Source organism: Oryzias latipes, chromosome 5 (genome assembly GCF_053564925.1).
Source record: "Oryzias latipes strain Hd-rR chromosome 5, Olatipes_Hd-rR_3.1".
Lineage (NCBI taxonomy): Eukaryota > Metazoa > Chordata > Actinopteri > Beloniformes > Adrianichthyidae > Oryzias > Oryzias latipes.
In genome coordinates, this window is record NC_136241.1 from 23,128,691 (window position 1) to 23,147,038 (window position 18,348).

The 18,348-nt window shown below is 40.6% G+C and overlaps 1 protein-coding gene across 2 annotated transcripts; it reads right to left on the minus strand.

Moving 5' to 3' along the window:
• Window positions 1-15,557: 15,557 nt before the first annotated feature.
• On the minus strand, window positions 15,558-18,134 carry LOC105354112 (E3 ubiquitin-protein ligase TRIM35-like). Of its 2 annotated transcripts, none has more exons than XM_011475240.4 (2): window positions 17,632-18,134; window positions 15,558-17,255 (listed from the first exon to the last, which is right to left on the minus strand). In XM_011475240.4, exon 2 carries the CDS (start codon window positions 17,235-17,237, stop codon window positions 16,383-16,385), a length of 855 nt encoding a protein of 284 aa, XP_011473542.1. In that variant the 5' UTR covers window positions 17,238-17,255; window positions 17,632-18,134; the 3' UTR covers window positions 15,558-16,382. The 2 variants fall into 2 exon arrangements, with proteins under 2 accessions (XP_011473542.1, XP_078803643.1); XM_078947517.1 differs by having other exon boundaries at window positions 15,558-17,302.
• Window positions 18,135-18,348: the final 214 nt, after the last annotated feature.

Genomic DNA, 18,348 nt, shown 5'->3' on the forward strand with positions numbered 1-18,348 from the left:
ATGTAGTCAAGGCAGATGCTTCCAACTTTCAAATGAAAAACATGACAAACACCGGTGTCATAATTTCTTCTGCACATTACAATGGTAAACCAAACAGATCATTTTTGAGTGAACCTCTGTTTCCCTCTGGTGTTGGAATGGGGCACAAACACATCAAGATTAAAAATTTGCATCTTTGCTATGTGGTTAGTTATGCTGCTAAAGACAAGACTGCAGGGATAATTGTAGGAGGTGTGGGGCATTTTTCACACTCTTATTGCTGGAGACCTTTCCTTTAACCTTGTCACTGTTTTCTCATGAACTTATCTTTTTTGCAGTCTTCTCACATATGTTCCAGTGTTTCAGGGGTTTGTCTAGATCCTGCTTGTCTTTGTTACAGTTCCCCACATAGGTTTCTTGTTTTGTTACTGATGTTTAGTGATATCATGAACATCCCATACCAGCACCTAACTTGTTTCTTTTGTTTGTAGAAAAGATGTTCCAGAGATTCTGTCTGTGTCTTTCTGCTTCTTCTTGCTGTAGTTACTTGCTAATCATTTTCTTTCCTGTCCGTTATGATCCCAACCAGCCAAATTAGAGTTGTCCTTACTGAAATTGGTTCTGTTGCAGGATTCTTCCTAATCTTTCACTTGGAGAGTTTCGAGTTTTATATGAACTGGTCAACAACAGTCGTACTTAGAATAGCATTTGATATTTCTACTTTTTTTTAACCCTTGTGCTGTCTTAGATGACCCCACCCTTACATTGACGAGTTCTCCCTACCATGACAAAGGTGGATAAAGGTGGAAAGATTTCATGTAATCCATGGACACCAGTGAAGATCACAAATCATTGAAGAAAAAAGGTTCAGAGCACTGTCTAGTGGGTCTACATGACCCAACTCCCAAAGTGCTTAGGATAGCACAAGGGTTAAAAGAGATTTGAAGCATTCTTACTTGTGAGCTGGTGAGGTTAAAAGCCAAAAACAAACCTCTGAACTTTTTTCTTCTTCAAGAAAAAGTGTAACAGATATGGAAATATGAACTGAAGCATGCTCGCTTTCAGAAAGCGTGCAAAGCTCCTGCTGACAAGACCACGCCTGCAGGTTTTTTTCAGAATCACTCAACTAAAGTGGAGTAGCGAACAAGAAAGCAAGACGCAATGAAAACAATATTATGACACCCTTCCTAAAATGGGTGTTGGAGAAGAAATTAAAAACAAAAACGTCCACTTAGGTGGTTTTAGTGTATTAGAAAGATCTAACAGTAAGGAAAACATTGGAGGGTTTAAATAAAAACATGTTTTTAATGCAGATTTTATAATAAAAAGGGGTGAGTGTGATTTACAGCTGCCAGCATCACCTGAACATAGTTTGTCAGGAAAATATGTTGAACTTTTATTGTAATAAATTTCAATCATTTCTAAAAAGTTGCCAGTGCAGCTCAAGTTTTAGTTTGGCTGTAACAATAACAGATGAAAAGTTTGGTTGAAACTTCCCCCAACATATCTGACTGCGTTTAATTATAGGCAATCAGGTGCAAGATAAAAGTGAGTGATCCAAAAGAAAGAACATTTACATTTTCTGGTTTTGTGGAGGCAAAACTCTAATTTTATCTCTCAGTGAAGCTTGATGGATCAACGTTTGTATCCTTTAGGAAGAATGTCAGGTACATTAATTCTCTGCCCCATGGCTCACATTGTTTTAAGTTAAATAGGGTGCAGTTCAAATCTGTTTATTCTGCTACTGCTAGAGGAAGATGGTAAGATTTATCAAAGCAAACGGAACAAAACTCTGTCAAACACCGTCAGAGCTGCAGAGGAGCCGCTGAAAGACAAATATGTCTCATTCCTGAACAACTACAAGAATGCAGTAGAGAGAGAGCAGGAACGCCCCCTGCTGGATGATTCTCAGCATCTGGAGCAGCATGAAGAAGATGACCTCCTACAGACCCATCATTCCGGATCCAAATGGATCATCCTGTCCTCATCCTGTCCAGATCTGACCAGCGAGAAAGGAAGGAAAGCAGCTTCCCAAAAACGAGGAGAGGTTTGAACATTTCATCTGCATCCTGGGTTTTGAGAGCTTCAGCTCAGGTGTTCACAGCTGGAACATCCAGGTCAGAGACAGGACTGTGTGTGAACAGAGAATGTTGGCACTCTTTTAAAACCAAGTCAAACAGTCAACACATACTCAGCATGTTCTCAAGAGTCTATAATTTTCTCCAGCAAGGGCAGAACCTAGACCTTAACATGTCATTTTTTGGTGTGGACACTCCTCCACACCTTTACGCACGCATACCTTCACTAACTTGATGTTCCTCTTCATCAGAACTGAAGACAAGGCAGTTAATTTACCTGTGAAGGTCTGTGTCTGTGGGACAGACCCGCTAAGACTTTTTAATGTTTCACTTTATAGTTCAAATAGTTTTGTAAGTAGTTGTATAAGTCAACAATGTGTTTTCTTTCTTCCTTCCACAAAGAGTCAGTTCAGCAGCATTTCTCTCTAAATAAACAGCTCATCATCTTCATGAAATGATACAATAAAAGGCAAGAAAGAAATTAATAATAGAAGACAAATTGTTATAACTATATATTATTTAGTATAAATTTGGTTAAACATGATTTCAATTTCAAAAAAGTAACAGAATCTTCATCTGTAAAACCTGAAATCTATAAAAAAGCAACCTTATGAAGTAAAATGTCCATATCATAACTTTGAGCAGGTCTTGAGGGTCTCCACTTTTTAATAGTCAGAGATTGTTAAAATATACATGTATAGTGGAAGAGCAAAGATATAGCCATCCAACCTGCAAGAACCGGTTTGATGGGTTAAAAACCGATGAATTGGAAAAGTAGAAAGAGGAAACACAATTCAATTTATCTCAACAAATGCAGAAACTCCACACACACAGCACAAACATCTACACATTTATATTTTTTGCAGCGATATACTGGTGATTTGTCAAATTTGTGCCTCACCTTCGCCAACTAGTTGCTTGGATAGGCTCCAGCTACCCCATTGCCCTGCAAGAGATACAGTGGCTTCAAAAGGTGGATGGATGGCTTGTCCAATGTTTAAATATGAGATGTTACAGAGTAATAAACAAGCCATGTGTGTGATTTGTGTGAGGTGGAATTTGCGGTGGAGGATTTTTAGAATGTAGTATTTAGGTAAAAGTCAGATACCCAGAGTGGGATGTTTCCCCTGAGAGGATTGAATACAAAAGTGCCTTCAGGTTTACAAACAGTTTACTCCTCCCAAAACTAACACCCGTATAAAATCGCAGAGGTCAAACGCTGAACCCTTTCACTGCTGTACTAATGGGTTCATAACGTGTCCTGTTTGTTTCTACTGTTCTGCAGTGTTGCCAGCAGGTGGGAGTGTTGAACTTCACTGAAGCAGCTTTTGTTTGAGTAGAAATGATTCATCTGTGTGTCTGTGCATACCTCAGCATGCCAAGAATGCATGTGTAGACATAAAGCAAAGTTCAATCTGCAGATCCTGAGCTGCCCTCATTTGCATGTATGTACACGAGTGCCTGCAAGCGTGTGTGAGCTTTATGTCCTCTGTGTCCCTCGCTATTCTCCTCTGAGCTTCCTAAAACCATACATTGACGACTCGTTTCGGCCGTATTGCAAAAAAGCCCTTATACTCTGTGAGTTTGTGCATCTGTCTGCTTTATTATGACCACGAGCACGAAGCCTGTAAAGGTAACGAGGGAGACAGAGATGCATGAAAGCCTGTTGCAAAACGATTGGCTGGCTGTCTGGGAACTCATCAACAAAGAGTCTGTTTTCTGCACACGAGTCACAGTGTGCAGTCTGTTTGTGTGCATGTGTTACAGATGTGTTACAAATGTGTTACAAAAGCATCACAAGCAGAGCAGAACGCAGAGAAAACTGAGTTGACATTAAATAAATTTGGCAAATTAAAGAGACGTGAGAAAAACAGCGCCTTTCACGTAAGACACAGCTGATTAAGATAACAGTCAGATCATTATCTGATGAAGGATCAATAAATCACTAAAGGATTGAGTCATTTATGAATCTGCTGCAGGCTTTTCCTAAAGACACGATCCCGAAGGACTCGTCTACGAGTTTGCGTCTGTTGAGTGAAACAGGGTGATGAGAAAACTTGGTGCAGTCTGATGTACAAAAACAAGCTGCTTCTGGTCAGACAGAAACAGTGCAGACACAGAAACAAGTGAACCCTCAGAGAAGTTTCACCTTAAAATGAAGAAGGTGAGAAGATGATCTCGTTAAGGAGGGAGGTGCCAAGTCCTCATTTCACATGGATCTAGAGATGATCATCATAGAGATGGTCGTTGGCATTTCCGTCTTTGTAAAACGACAAGTTTCTCTGACCATCCATCCATCCATCCATCCATCCATCCATCCATCCATCCATCCATCCATCCATCCATCCATCCATCCATCCATCCATCCATCCATCCATCCATCCATCCATCCATCCATCCATCCATCCATCCATCCATCCATCCCTTGCACTGGGATCTATGATCAACAGTCACTTCTTATCTTTTATTGTAACATGCTTTAACTGTTCTCAGATTAACAGTTAATTTGGTGTGAATGAACAAAGAGTTAAACGTCTGCTGCTGAGTCCCAAACTGGAACTGATGGATTCATTGATCGGTTTCCTCGAATGGAGCTGTTCCCCTGCGGAGCTTCTTCTCAGGCTCGAGAGTGTGAGCATCGATCGCAGACGGGGACTCATCATGAGGCTGAGAGGAGCTGCAGCTGATCAGTCACAGCCACAAAGTGCCTTCATGTCACACACAACCTCCACATGTTTCAAGACCTTCTGAAAGGAGATCGTTGTATTTTTCGGTTCCCTCTGCGGGAAATGGCTCAAATTTATTTTATTGGTCTTAAAATGTTTTCTTAGCTCAGATTTCTGACTTGATACATGTTCTGAGACCACACCAGATGCTGAGAATGCTTCCTTCTACTGGAGAAAAAGCTTCATTTTTCAGCAGATGCCATCAGCCTCATTTAGCATGTTTAATGTTGAGGTCCATGACAGCTTAGAAGACTGATGAGAACCGATCAGAGATGCTACGATGCACCGCCCCAGATTTGGGTCATCAAGTCATCTCAACCAAAGCATGGTGGTGGAGGATGGGTGATGTGGGCATGTTTTCCAGAAAACCTCTTATGCTTCATTCTCACTGAAGAAAACTGATTACAACCAAATAAGGTCACACTTTTTTAATCACTCTATTAAGTTCAAGAACTGATTGATTATTAGAGTTTGGGTTTCTTGCCTTCTCCTAAAGCTGTTACCATTTTTACTGAGTGAGCAGCTCAAACTCTGTTTCTGATTTGTCTCCTAAAGTGCTGAATGATTTCAGGAAGATCCCATCTGCTCCGGTCAGCAGATTTCTCCCACAGCCTCTTTAATAATCACTGTGTGTAGGCGTGGAGAAAAGTTCAGAATCTCTTTCAAAATGCTTCATTGGTCCATCCTTTTATTTTTTTTTATTTTTCATGCTGCCCGGTAGCTGTCATAGGCTGCTAAGCCTTCATCATGACATCGTTCTTTCAGCTCCAGATTGCTCATTTCTCAGAGAACAGATGCTGCAGCAGCTTTCCGTGCTTTAAAAAATGTTTCAATAAAAACCACATCAGGAGAGACGAGGCAGATTTTATGAGTCTAAACAATCTGTATGTGTACGTGGATATATTCCAGAAAGTAAAGCTGCGAGTGTTGTTGTATGGCCCAGATAGGCTACCCACCCTCGCTACCACTCCGTCATCCCAGTCCTAAAAGTCTTGAAACTGAACCTGGGAAAACATCCACATAGAAGAAGAAAATGTGACATGTAAGAGGAAAAAAACAAACAAACAAAAACATAACTCCATTATGAAAGAGAGCAGAAACCAAACGAAGGTCCAGATCTCCTTCGTAACCCTTGAGCTATCTTAGATAACCCCACCCTTGCATTGACGTGTTCTCCCTACCATGACAAAGGTGGATAAAGGTGGAAAGATTTCATGTAATCCATGGACACCAGTGAAGATCACAAATCATTGAAGAAAAAAGGTTCAGAGCACTGTCTAGTGGGTCTAGATGACCCAACTCCCAATGGTAAAGTGCCTAGGATAGCACAAGGGTAACAACTGTTTGATTTTGGTTTATTGGACAACTGTCAACCTTTGAAGTCAATGCATCATTAATCCTTTGAAATAGAAAGATCTAACTTTTGGTTTTTAATTGCTTCTCTTCTCATTGATCACATAGTGAATGTTTGATCATTTTTGTCTACGTGCACGTTTTCTGCCTGACAGAACAACCTCAGGTGTTACCGTTACCTGCTGGTCCTGATCCACAGCGAGGGAGGGAGGGGGTTGCAGAGTCCTGCCTTTAAGGTCTGTGAGCCTCACAACCTCAGGCCTCCTGCAGGCAAACGTGCACGATGAACGTGCATGTTGTAACCACTTTTTGTGGCTTACACTTTTTAAACACTCACCATTCTGCATTTTATGAGGAATGTTGCAAAACCAACAAAGATTACACACAATCTGGTGAATCCACGGCTGTCCAAAAGTGCATTAAATAGGAGGCCCCGCCCCTTTGTTCAGTCTAGATTTGCATCTTTGAAAAAGACAGCTGTTGACTGTTGACACAGTTGTTGGCTGCTTTGCTGAAAGTCCAAACTGTACTTGTGTTGTCGTCAAACACATGAACTTAAAGTTCAACTTTATGACAGGGATGCTCTATATCAATCAATTTTGGATGTTTTGGAAGGTTTTTCAGTCTATTCTTCATCATGATGAGAAAAGTTGATTTTTTCTTCACTTTTTCAGCCTCTAAACTCTGAAATGTGAACAATTCAAGCTTTTATTGACAGGTCAAACTAGATTACTTTCTGTATTAGATAAGCAGCACATAACCAATCTGAAATTTTCTGAAGAAGGTTCCAAGTAAGGGAAGAGCTGTAAAAGGATGTCAGACATGTTGGAGCACAATAACCTTGTCGTTAACATATTTTCCTTTGTTGCATGTGAGTGTCCAACCAGACCAACCTGCTCCTCTTAAGGTAAAATATAGACTTGCTGTCCTGGATTGTTACACATTTTATGTCTTTAGAACTTTTTGTACTGCTGAAGCTTATTATTATTTTTCATAAAGATAATCGGATTTGCAGAATAAAGACAAGTGGAATTTGTTTTGATGCACACATAACTTCCAGAAAAGCTTTCAAATTTGCTGCTTGAAACAAACAGGCAGATGGAGGATCAGGGAGCTGCTGTCTTCTGATTTCAAGAATATGACTGCACATGACTTTGAAGCTTTAACTGACTAAACCTTCATCTTATATTGTGTATTTTATGCCTTTTTCTGTAATTTCCTCATAATAGACTCGTTTATGTTTTTGTTGCCAGGACACATTTAGGGAGGAAAGTATATATTTCTGGATGGGGTTTTTAGTGGCTAAATAAACAAGTACAAATGATTTTCAACATCCTAAAACCTCTCAGACTTGAACTCAATCTGTTGTTCTCCTATAACCTATAGAAATATGGGCCATGACTTACTTTTTCCTTGAAGCATTAAAATCCAGCTCTCTTTCTGCTGTATTTTAGAGACGAGATAGTTTAGCTGATAAGGTGAAACTGCTTCTAAAGTAAAACTAAGTCCAAAGAACTGCTTTTTTTTTTTTTTTTTACCAACTATGACGAAATCTCCTGCATGGTGGTGCAGTGGTTAGAGCTCTTGCCTCACAGAAAGAAGGTGCTGGTTTCTATCCATGTTGGGTCCTCATGACCCAACATGACTCATACTCTGAAAAATATTTGGTAAATAACAAATCTGTGGTTGGAATGGCTAACTTTGACTTGACTCAGTTTTAAGTTAAAGACTCGGGTGACCTTTTTTCAGTCTTAACTTTGATTCATGGTTGCTTGTGTTTGGAACCAAACTCCTTGTTTTGTCGAAATGTCTGTGAGTTGTCAGTGTGGGCCTCAGATCACAGCCCACTGAAACACTCAGATAAACGGCATCACAGATCTGATGAATCCGCCCAGAGCAAACCCGGCTCTCTTTTCCTTTCTTTCCAGTCTGACAGTTCTGCTTTTGGCCTTTGAGCATCAGCAGGCACCATGAAATCAGTTCCTGCACAGAAGCTGCATGGAATTTATCCTTGCAGAGATCTTCGCTGGGAATGAGGAGGTTTTAGTTGGAATAAAGAAGACGTCAGAGTCGCCCACTTCTCCTCGACTTCAGAGGAAGAACAAAGACGAGGCTTAGAGCTGTGGGTTGTTCTGCAGAGGAAGAGGAGGCGGACCCGCATAATCAGAGTTAACTACACAACAAATGAGGCCAGCTCCAAATGCACGAGGATGAAAGTCTGTGGTTCCAACTCCAGAGTATCCACAAAGAACTGAACAGATTACCTATCATAAAAACATGGCTGTTCCTGTGTGGAAAAACCAGATCAGACACAACTGTTCTTCCTCTTCCCCTCAGGATAGCCTTGAAATTCAACATCTGCCTATTTCCTCTCAGTGAAGAATCTGTCATTCTGGTCACAGATGGAGCTGTCCCACACTTTTTCTCTCCTAACTTCTTCACTGAGGAAGACCTCTTTAGGAGTGATTGACTCTTTTTTTCAAAATGTTGGCGCAGCTGTTTGTTTCACTTCTGTTTCTGTAATTTGAATGCACTTTTTTGTCAATATAAAAGACAGATTTCATTTGTTTGATCCATTTGAAGTCATTTTGCAGATACAGTGTTTCATACAAAACAGACAAAATATGTCATTTCTGAAATTTGACATTTCAGCCTGAATCCTATTTGAGGGTTAAAGCCTTTTTAGATTCTTTTCTTCCTTTTTGTCATGTTTAATTCTCTGTTATTTTCCTTTTTTTGTGTTTTTTTTGTACCCCTGCAACATCGCACCAGGTGTCAGTTTTTAATCATTACAGCTTCTTTCTTTTTTTCTCTCAACTCTCAGTGTTAGAAAAGAGTCTAGTTTGAGTTCCATTTGCTAAAATCTGTTTTCCCATCCTCTTATTTCACATTTTTTTATTGATTAGTTTTTTTTTACATCTGAGACATAATTTATTACAGGTTTTGAGTTTCTGCCAACAAGTTAATCTCCATACAGATTATGGGATAAGGAGTAATTAAAGTGCACTTTAAAGACCTGAGCTATGCAGAGCGGCAAAATACACAATCATCCTGATCCAGAAACTTCTGTCTTTTGCTGTACCTCGAGATGATGATTCAATAAGTTAACGGAGCTGTGTTTGTTTTAGGGAATGTTGATTCCATTTATTAAAAATTATTGATTTTATTACGAGTTTACTTAGACTAAACATAACCCCTGAACTTTTACCTGTAAAAAAAGTTTTTTTTTTCTCTATGTCAGAAAGTACAGCAGACATGTTTTAGTTTGCATCCCAGTGAAGACAAATTGAAGACTTTCAGTAAAGATTTTCAAACATGTTCATGTTCATAAATGTTCATCACAAGAAGACAGACCTCCCTTTGAGCATCACTTCCTTCTCTTCATCTGCAATCCTGTTCAGCTCTTCTTTCACCACCCTTTTCGCTGAATGAGGAATCTTTGCTCGTGAACATTCAGGTGATCATCAAGGATAAATAGTTTGAAAATGAAGTTTAAAATGAAAACACACAACAGAGATGGTCTAAAAATGAAGCATTTTAAAATCTTCTGTTGCTTCATGAAAAAATGAGACAGACGGAAGGAAAAAAACAGAACAAACACCTAAAACAGATTAGCTGCTCTGCTGATGAGTTTGGTTAAGGGCTTGATTTGTAATTTGCATGTGCAGCTGTTGATATGAGGCAGTGTTTGCTGCCTCCACTGCTGAACGAAAGCGTCCTTATCAGAGAAATGGTGTTTGAATTTCTCAGAGTGAACAGCACAGACGTGCACATACGAGCATTAATTCTCCTGCAGGTCGTCTGCACTCAAAGATAATTCCCAAACTTGTGTTTCTTTTCTCTGTCGTTTATTTTTCTGACAGGTACATCAAGCTCTCCTGTATTACTACAAGCAGGATGTATTAATTTTAGGGAACAATGAGTGTTTCATTTGAAATGTATGGAATTCCAGGGCGTACGGCCCCGCCGCTTTTCTGAAAGAGGTGAGGGGAAGATTGGTGGGCAGCTGGGATCAAGGTGGCAATCATTTATTTTCTGACATCCTCTTTTCCGCAGCTTTCTCCTCCAGCCAAGGTGACGCTGTAGTGACAAATGGCTTCCACTGCCGTTACCAGCAACAAAGGAAATACAGCTGACCGGCCTGCTCAATAAGTCATAAAGACAAGATGGTGGAGCAGCGCAGGTGCAGCACTGTGATGGACTGCCCGCGCCCCGGGACTCATCTGTGTTTGTGGAAAAGAAGGAAGAGGAATTAGAAGAGGAAGGAAGTGAAACCGGAGGAAGAACAGAGAGGCTTCATCAGCAAACCAGTAAAATGCAGGGGAGTGTGTGACTAAAGCTGATGCTGGTCAAACATTTCTAAACTCAGATTAGGGGGGAAAAAACCTGTTGTTTTCGGCAATAAATTTGTTTTATCTTGAACTTTTAGATTAATAACACCAGAAAAAAGGTTCAAATTCTCCTCATTTATAGGCCTTTCTGGTATTTTTTTCTTTAATGTTAGAGCAACCCAGTCTCATCCCAAAACGTGCAATAGCTACGTGGGATGGCCAGTAAACACTGATCTCAGAAAACCTAAGATATGCTCTACTAAACTACTACTAAACTAATCATTTACTATTCACTTTTCAAAAACAGGTGCCCCATAAAAAAGTCAAAAATTCTATTTGTTTTACCTAAAATTTTTATTTTAAGACACAAATCATCCTGATTGTTGTAGTAACGTTTTTTTTGAATATATGATGACTTCAGACTGAAACAGAGAAATTTCAGTCTGATTTCAGCCATAAGGCAGAGTGGTGGAGTGTTGATGAGGTGAGTTTGATCTCCATTCTCCAGACCTGGGTGTATATCTGCACAATGATCTGCAATCTGACATAATTAGTTCAGATTTGACTTGAATTCGTGTTGGACACTGACAGCAAACAGGAAAAGGTTATTCTAAATTGTTGGTTTCAAAAAACAAATAATGTATCCCTCCTTAGAACTGAAAATGAGGTAAACGCGCATCACAAGCTAGGAGCGCAAAAACTCTGCAGTGCAGTCTTTGATGTGTAATAATAAATATTATGTATTTATTATATTTTCAAGTTATTTACATTTTAATAATTTTGTTCATTTAATCCAATTTGAATATGTTCTGCTGTGTTGACAGATGAATTTTATGTTTATTAAACAGACAATAATGTATGTCTATCTAAAGGGTCTAGACTTAAGGAGAACTAAATCTCAAACATCAAAGAATTTAATTCTGCAGGACTTCTTCTACCAAGAACTTTTAAATAATGACAAGCCTTTATTTAAAAATAAATGTTCTTTGTTGCTCTGTTGTAATCTGTGCTGCACCACTTCAAATGTTTTCACACAGCTCCAGAGAAAACTGAGGTGAACTCCCGAGCTGCCGGCTCTGCTTAAAAAGGCTTTTATCTTTTTGAATTTTTATTTAAATGGGCGGGACAAACATAAATCCTAATGTTGCTTACCAAGGAGAAGGACTTGCAACACAGGTTTATTAAATCTAAAGTTGAGACTAAATTGACTTCAGCTGTGATTTAAATCAACGACTGAGTCGTTCTTTAGATCTTTGGATCCAACGTCCAGAGCTGTGGTGTGTGCGAGCGGCGATAGAAACATGTTCAGCTCCACAGGAGCTCCTACCTCTTCTGTTTGTCACTTTACATAACGTGTGTGCGCCCTCAGACCTGGCATGGAGCAGTCTGCTGGAGGCTGATGGATCTGCACGGATGGACCTTAAACAAGAGCAGAGGAAGATGAGTGAGGTCGGTGTGAAACGTGATTAAAGTGCAGCCTTACCCTCTACTTTTGATTTAAAGGAGGATGGTGCAAACAACTCATCTCACCTTCTCCCATACTTACACACACACACACACACACACACACACACACACACACACACACACACACACACACACACACACACACACACACACACACACACACACACACACACACACACAAACACAGTTCATTATGGAAGAAAAAGCCTGTCTGTGAAGAAGAGGAGGATAAAGGGAAACAGCCTTGGCGGCAATCAGAGCGAGTGTGAGGGTAGATTTTATTCGGTGCTTCATCTTCACCCACCAAGCTGGAAGAAAACACTAGCAGAGATTGAACTCTTCTAGCAGAGATTCTCAGAAGAAAGCACTTTCAGCATTGTGTTAGCTTTTGTCAAATGTAAAAGTTTTGACTTCAGTTTAGTTGGAAAAAAAACCCCCAGCAGATCTCATACTTTTCTTTTTTTATGTGTGCTTTTTTGATCTACCCCCCAAACCTGTTTAGGTTGTGCAAGGTTGCTGGAGCCTATCCAAGTTGATCAACTGTTCCACAATTGGGACAAAAACTACACCGCTCCTCTTGATTTAGAAAAAGGTTCTGGAAAAAAAGTCCTGTCCTCTGCCCCGCTAGACTGTCCTGGGAAAGCTGCTAAGTGTGAATCCCCCTAAAGTTGAAAGAACCATTTTCTTGAACAGTGGGGTCACCACCTTGTCATGTGAGTCCAGAGACATTGCCCCCAACATGCAAAAGCATGTTGTAAATCTTGTGCTATCCTAGGCACTTTAACATTGGGAGTTGGGTCATCTAGACCCACTAGACAGTGCGCTGAACCTTTTTTCTTCAATGATTTGTGATCTTCACTGGTGTCCGTGGATTACAGGAAATCTTTCCACCTTTATCCACCTTTGTCATGGTAGGGAGAACACGTCAATGCAAGGCTGGTGTCATCTAAGATAGCACAAGGGTTAAAATGAATCAGAGTTCATTTCCCCCGATAATCCAGAACAACATTTCAGTCTGAACGCACTCAAGCGGACCCTGGTCTGGGACGGGGTACCGCTCTCAGACCCATCTTTTGAGGTGACATAAACAGAGCAGGAATGAAGGAACCGATGAGCCGTGAACAAATGTAAAGCAACAACTGCTGTGTTATCAAACAGAAAAAAAAAGAGTCCAACCTTTTATTTGTTAGGGCGTTGACTTTAACCAAGCTGAAAATGCTTCTTACATGCTTTTCTGTCTCTTGTTACGTGTTTTCCTAACAATCTATATGTCATGAGTACTCAGCAGCGTACCTTCACCCATTGTCTCCTCAGCACTGCAGTTGCTACCATCCTCTGAGTAAAAGCACACACGGCACGTCTCCTTGCCAGTAACCGCCTTGCAACATGTCTCCACCGTAACAAAGTAAGAAGTAAAGTGTTCCAGACGTTCAAAACCGATAACCGAAATATAAAGTTTTAATACGTTAACCTTTGTGCTATCCTGTGACCCCACCCTTACATTGACGTGTTATTCCTAAAATGACAAAGGTGGATAAAGGTGAAGAGGATTTCATGTAATCCATGGACACCAGTGAAGATAACAAATCATTGAAGAAAAAAGGTTCAGCGCACTGTCTAGTGGGTCTAGATGACCCAACTCCCAGTTATAAAGTGCCTAGGCTAGCACAAGGGTTAATTGTCCAGATAAGAATTGTAAAGTGCAGCTCGTCCTTCTCTTGTTGTTTTTCCCCACCCTCATAGTTCCTGGCCAATGACTGCAGAGATGCTCAGTAACAGGGTTTTGTTCACAAGCTTTGGTCTGTAACAGAACGGGCCGCTTGATGACAGTCTGAATACAGACCAAACTAAAGGTTCGGGACTCGATCAGAAACAAAGGAAGCCAACTCACTCCAGAAAAAAAATATTTTTCCAGTATGAATACACCCTTAAAAACAGCCTCACCACATCCTAATCGATGAGGTAGCAAGGGTGCAACTGCCCATGCTCCATACTGCCTGGACTGCAGAGACTTATAACATATGTTAATCCTTTTGTACGGTGCCCTAAAGCTGCACTCTTGTCATTAGTGTTGTTCAAGTGATAAGTGCTTGTGCCTGACAGTTGGAGACATTTGGAAATTTGACAAAGTGAATTGTTTTTTAAGGAGCAGGCTGGATGGATCAAAAAATAGACAGCAGATTGGTGGATGACAATTTCTTGAGAGCTTGGAGTCAGGAGGAGAGCTAGGCCGGCAGGCAGGAGGGCAGGAGGGCAGGAGGGCAGGAGGGCAGGAGGGCAGGAGGGCAGAAAGGCAGGTAGGCAGGAAGGCAGAAACAACAGTTTGGCACAGAGTGGCTGGGAAAACTGGGTTTTATGCAGTTGTCCAGATGAGGGAAGTGGCTCCAGCTGAGAAAGGGGTGGAGCAAGAGAAACCCACAGGAACAGAGGCAGGGACTTCAAGAGATTTGTGTGGGCATTCTATGTGCACCTATGTATCTCATACACACCCTGTGCGTTCAGCACTTGCATGCAGTTAGTAAGGAGCTAGTATGCACACCCGCATAGATTTCGGGGAAGGTTAAAAAAAGTGAAAAATCTGCATGATACGCCCACTTCTCATCTAATTCACCACGTGTTGTTCAAGTGTTTGCCACAACCTGTCACCCACAGCATCGCTGTAGAAAAACATGCGCATGATTATTTTTGTTTTGTATCTTAGAGTTTTGTACAAGCCACCTGTGTGCCCTGTACAGATTTGCCCATTTTTCACCCGAAGACAGCCCGCATCCAGCCTTAAGGGCTGTTGTGACTGAGGCATTTCAGACACAAAACTCTATGTTGCATGAACACTTGTTTTATCTCTCTGACAAATTGTCAACACCATAAAGGCCCGTTCACACCGGGACGAATTTCGCCGGCGAAGTTTAACGCCTCGTGACTAAACAAAGGGCACCAATGAGAGTGTGCACACCGACGCGAAAAAACGCCACGCGTCAAAGCGTCCAAAAAAAAAAACGCCTCGGGTTCGTTTTTTTTTTTCGACGCGTCGCGTCGAAATCTATTCGACCAATGAGAATGGCGCTTTTGCACACGTGTCTGGAGCTTCTGAAGTTACAGTAAAACACAACTTGGGGGCGCTCAAACACAAAACTGCCTTGCTGAACACACATACCAGCGAAGAAGATGGACGCCGAGTAGCGTCTACACAGCAGCGAAGAAATAATGAGGGACATTCTAAAATATCCCCGAACCAAGCACCAGTTGGAGCAACTGGTGCTTGAAATATTCATGTTTTCTTTGTATGATTCTGACAAGCGCGTAAATACTTGCTCTCTTCTTCTGAGGGAAAAGCGACTTTAAGAAGCGTAAAGTTGCGCAGCGCCACCTTGTGTACAGGAGTATTTCTGTTTACATTAAGCGCCATCTAATGTCAGGGAATGAAATTGCATGTTCGCTCGGCTCATCGTCAGTGAAAATCGTCTGGGTGAGAACACAAAAAACGTGGCGAATAACGCCTGGCGAATATTCGTCCCGGTGTGTACGGGCCTTAACACGGGTTAATTATCTCTTCAAAACTCAGAATGAGTATCCCGATCCATGTTTGACTTTATAATTTACAGAAGAAAAACACAAGTTAGTTAATTTTTTTTAGCTTTTAGTTTTATTCTATCCCCCCCCCCATCATAAATTACAGTGTTGCAGTGTTTCTAAAAGATTCAGATGATCCACGAACACAGAAGATGAACACACACATTGGTAAAACAAATGGAAGATTCTCCAAGTCAAACAGTGAATGCTCATTTTTGGGGTTAAAAAACCCACCACAAGCACAGGAAAAGTCCAACAGTGATGAGATAAACAAATTCTACAAAACCATTAAAATACAGAACAGAAAAATACAGAGACATACAAAAACCCTAATTTCAGTTATTAAGAAACTATAGTTGTGTAAGTAAACTCATATAAACACAAAAAAAAAAAAAAATAACAGATGTTGAACGATTTTGACAAATGTAGCATTATGCTACGTACACACCAGGCATGTGATGCCAGTGCAAGACTATGGACTATCGGGCACAAACCAGAATGATTAATTTCTCCTCCATGATCATGATCAATTTAAAAAAAACACAGATAAAAACATCCATACGTCACTACCAAATCCGAGTCCCTGATATGTCAAAGTTCAACAGGTGGAACTTTTAGCCTGCATTCAAAGGTTGTGTGTTTTGCACTTAGAGCCTAAAACTGTTATAAAAATGTATATAGTGATGTGTAATTGTGACATTTTTGAAAGGAGATGCCCGAATGGCGCACACCAGCGTCTTCATAGACTCTATATTAGAAGTAGTGTCTAGAACACACATTTCTGCGCCTGGTGTGAACGTAGCATTGCAAAATGAAGACAGTGTTTTTTTTTCTTTCGTACAAATAAAACAATTGTTGGTCATATTTGCTTGATTTCCTTATGACGTTATATTTAACCTGCTGCTCACACTCGTTAAAGGCAGGTTGTCCAGATGTTTGCTCAAGTCTACTACTAGTTCTTCTGGAAGCTGATGATCTTCCAGCAGGAGGCAGAACTGCAATCTGTCCTCTGCAGCTTTGTAGGTGTTCAGGAATGAGACATCGTCGGCTCTCAGTGCGTTCTCTGTTTCCTCCACGATATCTTTAAGAGTTTCTATGTCATTGTTTAGATCTGTCATTTTAGCGTTTAGTACTTGTCTCTTAAGGTCCTCCTCCTCTCTCAGAGCTGCTAGGCCAGCCTCCTCTTCATCATTTAGAAGTTGGTGTAGCTCTTTAAAATGCCTCTTGATCTTTTCCTCTCCTTCACTCAGAGATAATTGATTACCTATTAATACGCATTCAATTGTCTCTATTAAATCATTATCCTTATTCACATTATCTCTCAAGCTGTCCAGGCTCTTTTGCAGCTTCTCTCTGTGTTCCTGTGCAGCTTCATCAATGGGAATAAAGCTGTGGCCCACATGATTTCTTGAGTCTCTGCAGATGATGCACACTGGCTGCTTATGATCCAAACAGAAGAGCTCAAGTTTCTTGGAGTGTGGATTGCAAACGACCTCTGAAGCGCGCTGGTCCTGGTCTTGCAGAAAGGACTCACACAGGTTCTTCAGAGCCAGATTAGAAGGTGGATTATTGTTCTGTGAGATTGTTTTACACAGTGGACACTCATTTGGTTTCTGTGTCCACCAGGTGGTCAGGCAGAGTCGGCAGAAGCTGTGGCTGCAGGACAGAAGAACAGGGTCTTTGAAGACGTCGTAGCAGACCGAACAGCAGTAATCCTTTGAACTGGAGGCCATTTTCTTCTCTGAGTGAAACTGAAAGAGCAGTCGGAGCACAGAGCAGCAGATGAATGGTGAATAACCTGTTCTTTAAAGAGACGTGAAGAGAATTTAAAACTTGAAAATAATATTTGATCGCATAACTTCATTTTGTTCTAAAATTCTACTCAGAAACCCCAAAAAACTGAACTGAAAGAATAGCTGGACCTAATCTGAGCGGTTTAGAGTTGAGCTTTTTGTCATAAATCACCTATTAAGCTCTTATTCGAACTTAGTATTATAACTGATGAACTCTGCAGTTTAGTCAATCTTAATATTTTATTAATCAAAAGTGCGGCTTGGTTGGGAAAAAACATGAGATGAAAGGAAAATTCCACTCTTCTATTGATCAAACAGCAGAAGCGTGACTCACGTGTGGCAGAGCTGTTTGAAGGACTGCTCTGGGATGAAGACTGAAGTCTGCGTTTGGATCAGAAAAAAGGTCTCCAGAATGAAGAGGTTTGGTGCAAAATTACCTTTTCATCTGTGAGTTTCTGTAGAAATAAGGAAGAAGGAAGTTTAGTCAGGTAAGCCTCATAAGGGGTGGAGCCTGATCAAATATTTCTGTTAACCTCTGAACTGTTCAACCTTAAAATAGTTTTGCAAATGACATGAACGCTACTGATACACAGCAAGAAACCTATAGTTGTTATGTAAAAGAGGTCCGGTTTCAGGTTTGAGTTACATAAATGTATTTTATGAAGTCACCTTTGGTTTGAAGAGGTTTTCACCTAATCTGTGTTAAAGCACATTTGTTGTCTGCTCAGATTGTGCATGACCTGCAATACTATAACATTCTGGATATTGCGTTTCCCCTACCCGTACTCGAGGTGGCCACATATCCAAAGAAAGGCTTGGAATTCCTCTTAATTCGAAAAAAAAATCCCTTTTCATTCTCTTCTGCCCTTTTGCTAGATTTTGTTGTTTTTGACATTTTTTAGAGCAGTCAACAGTCTGTGACAGAAAAGAACGTACCAATACATTCTATCAAGACACTACACTGTTAAAACGTAAAAGGAGTCCTTCATACAAAAACAGGCCCGTAGAAATAAGTTAAAGATTCTCATCCCATTGGCCGATTTTCATAAAG

What these genes read in the sequence shown, in the direction of transcription:
- LOC105354112 (XM_011475240.4), bottom strand. Translation starts at nt 17,237, where the DNA reads ATGGCCTCCAGTTCAAAGGATTACTGCTGTTCGGTCTGCTACGACGTC.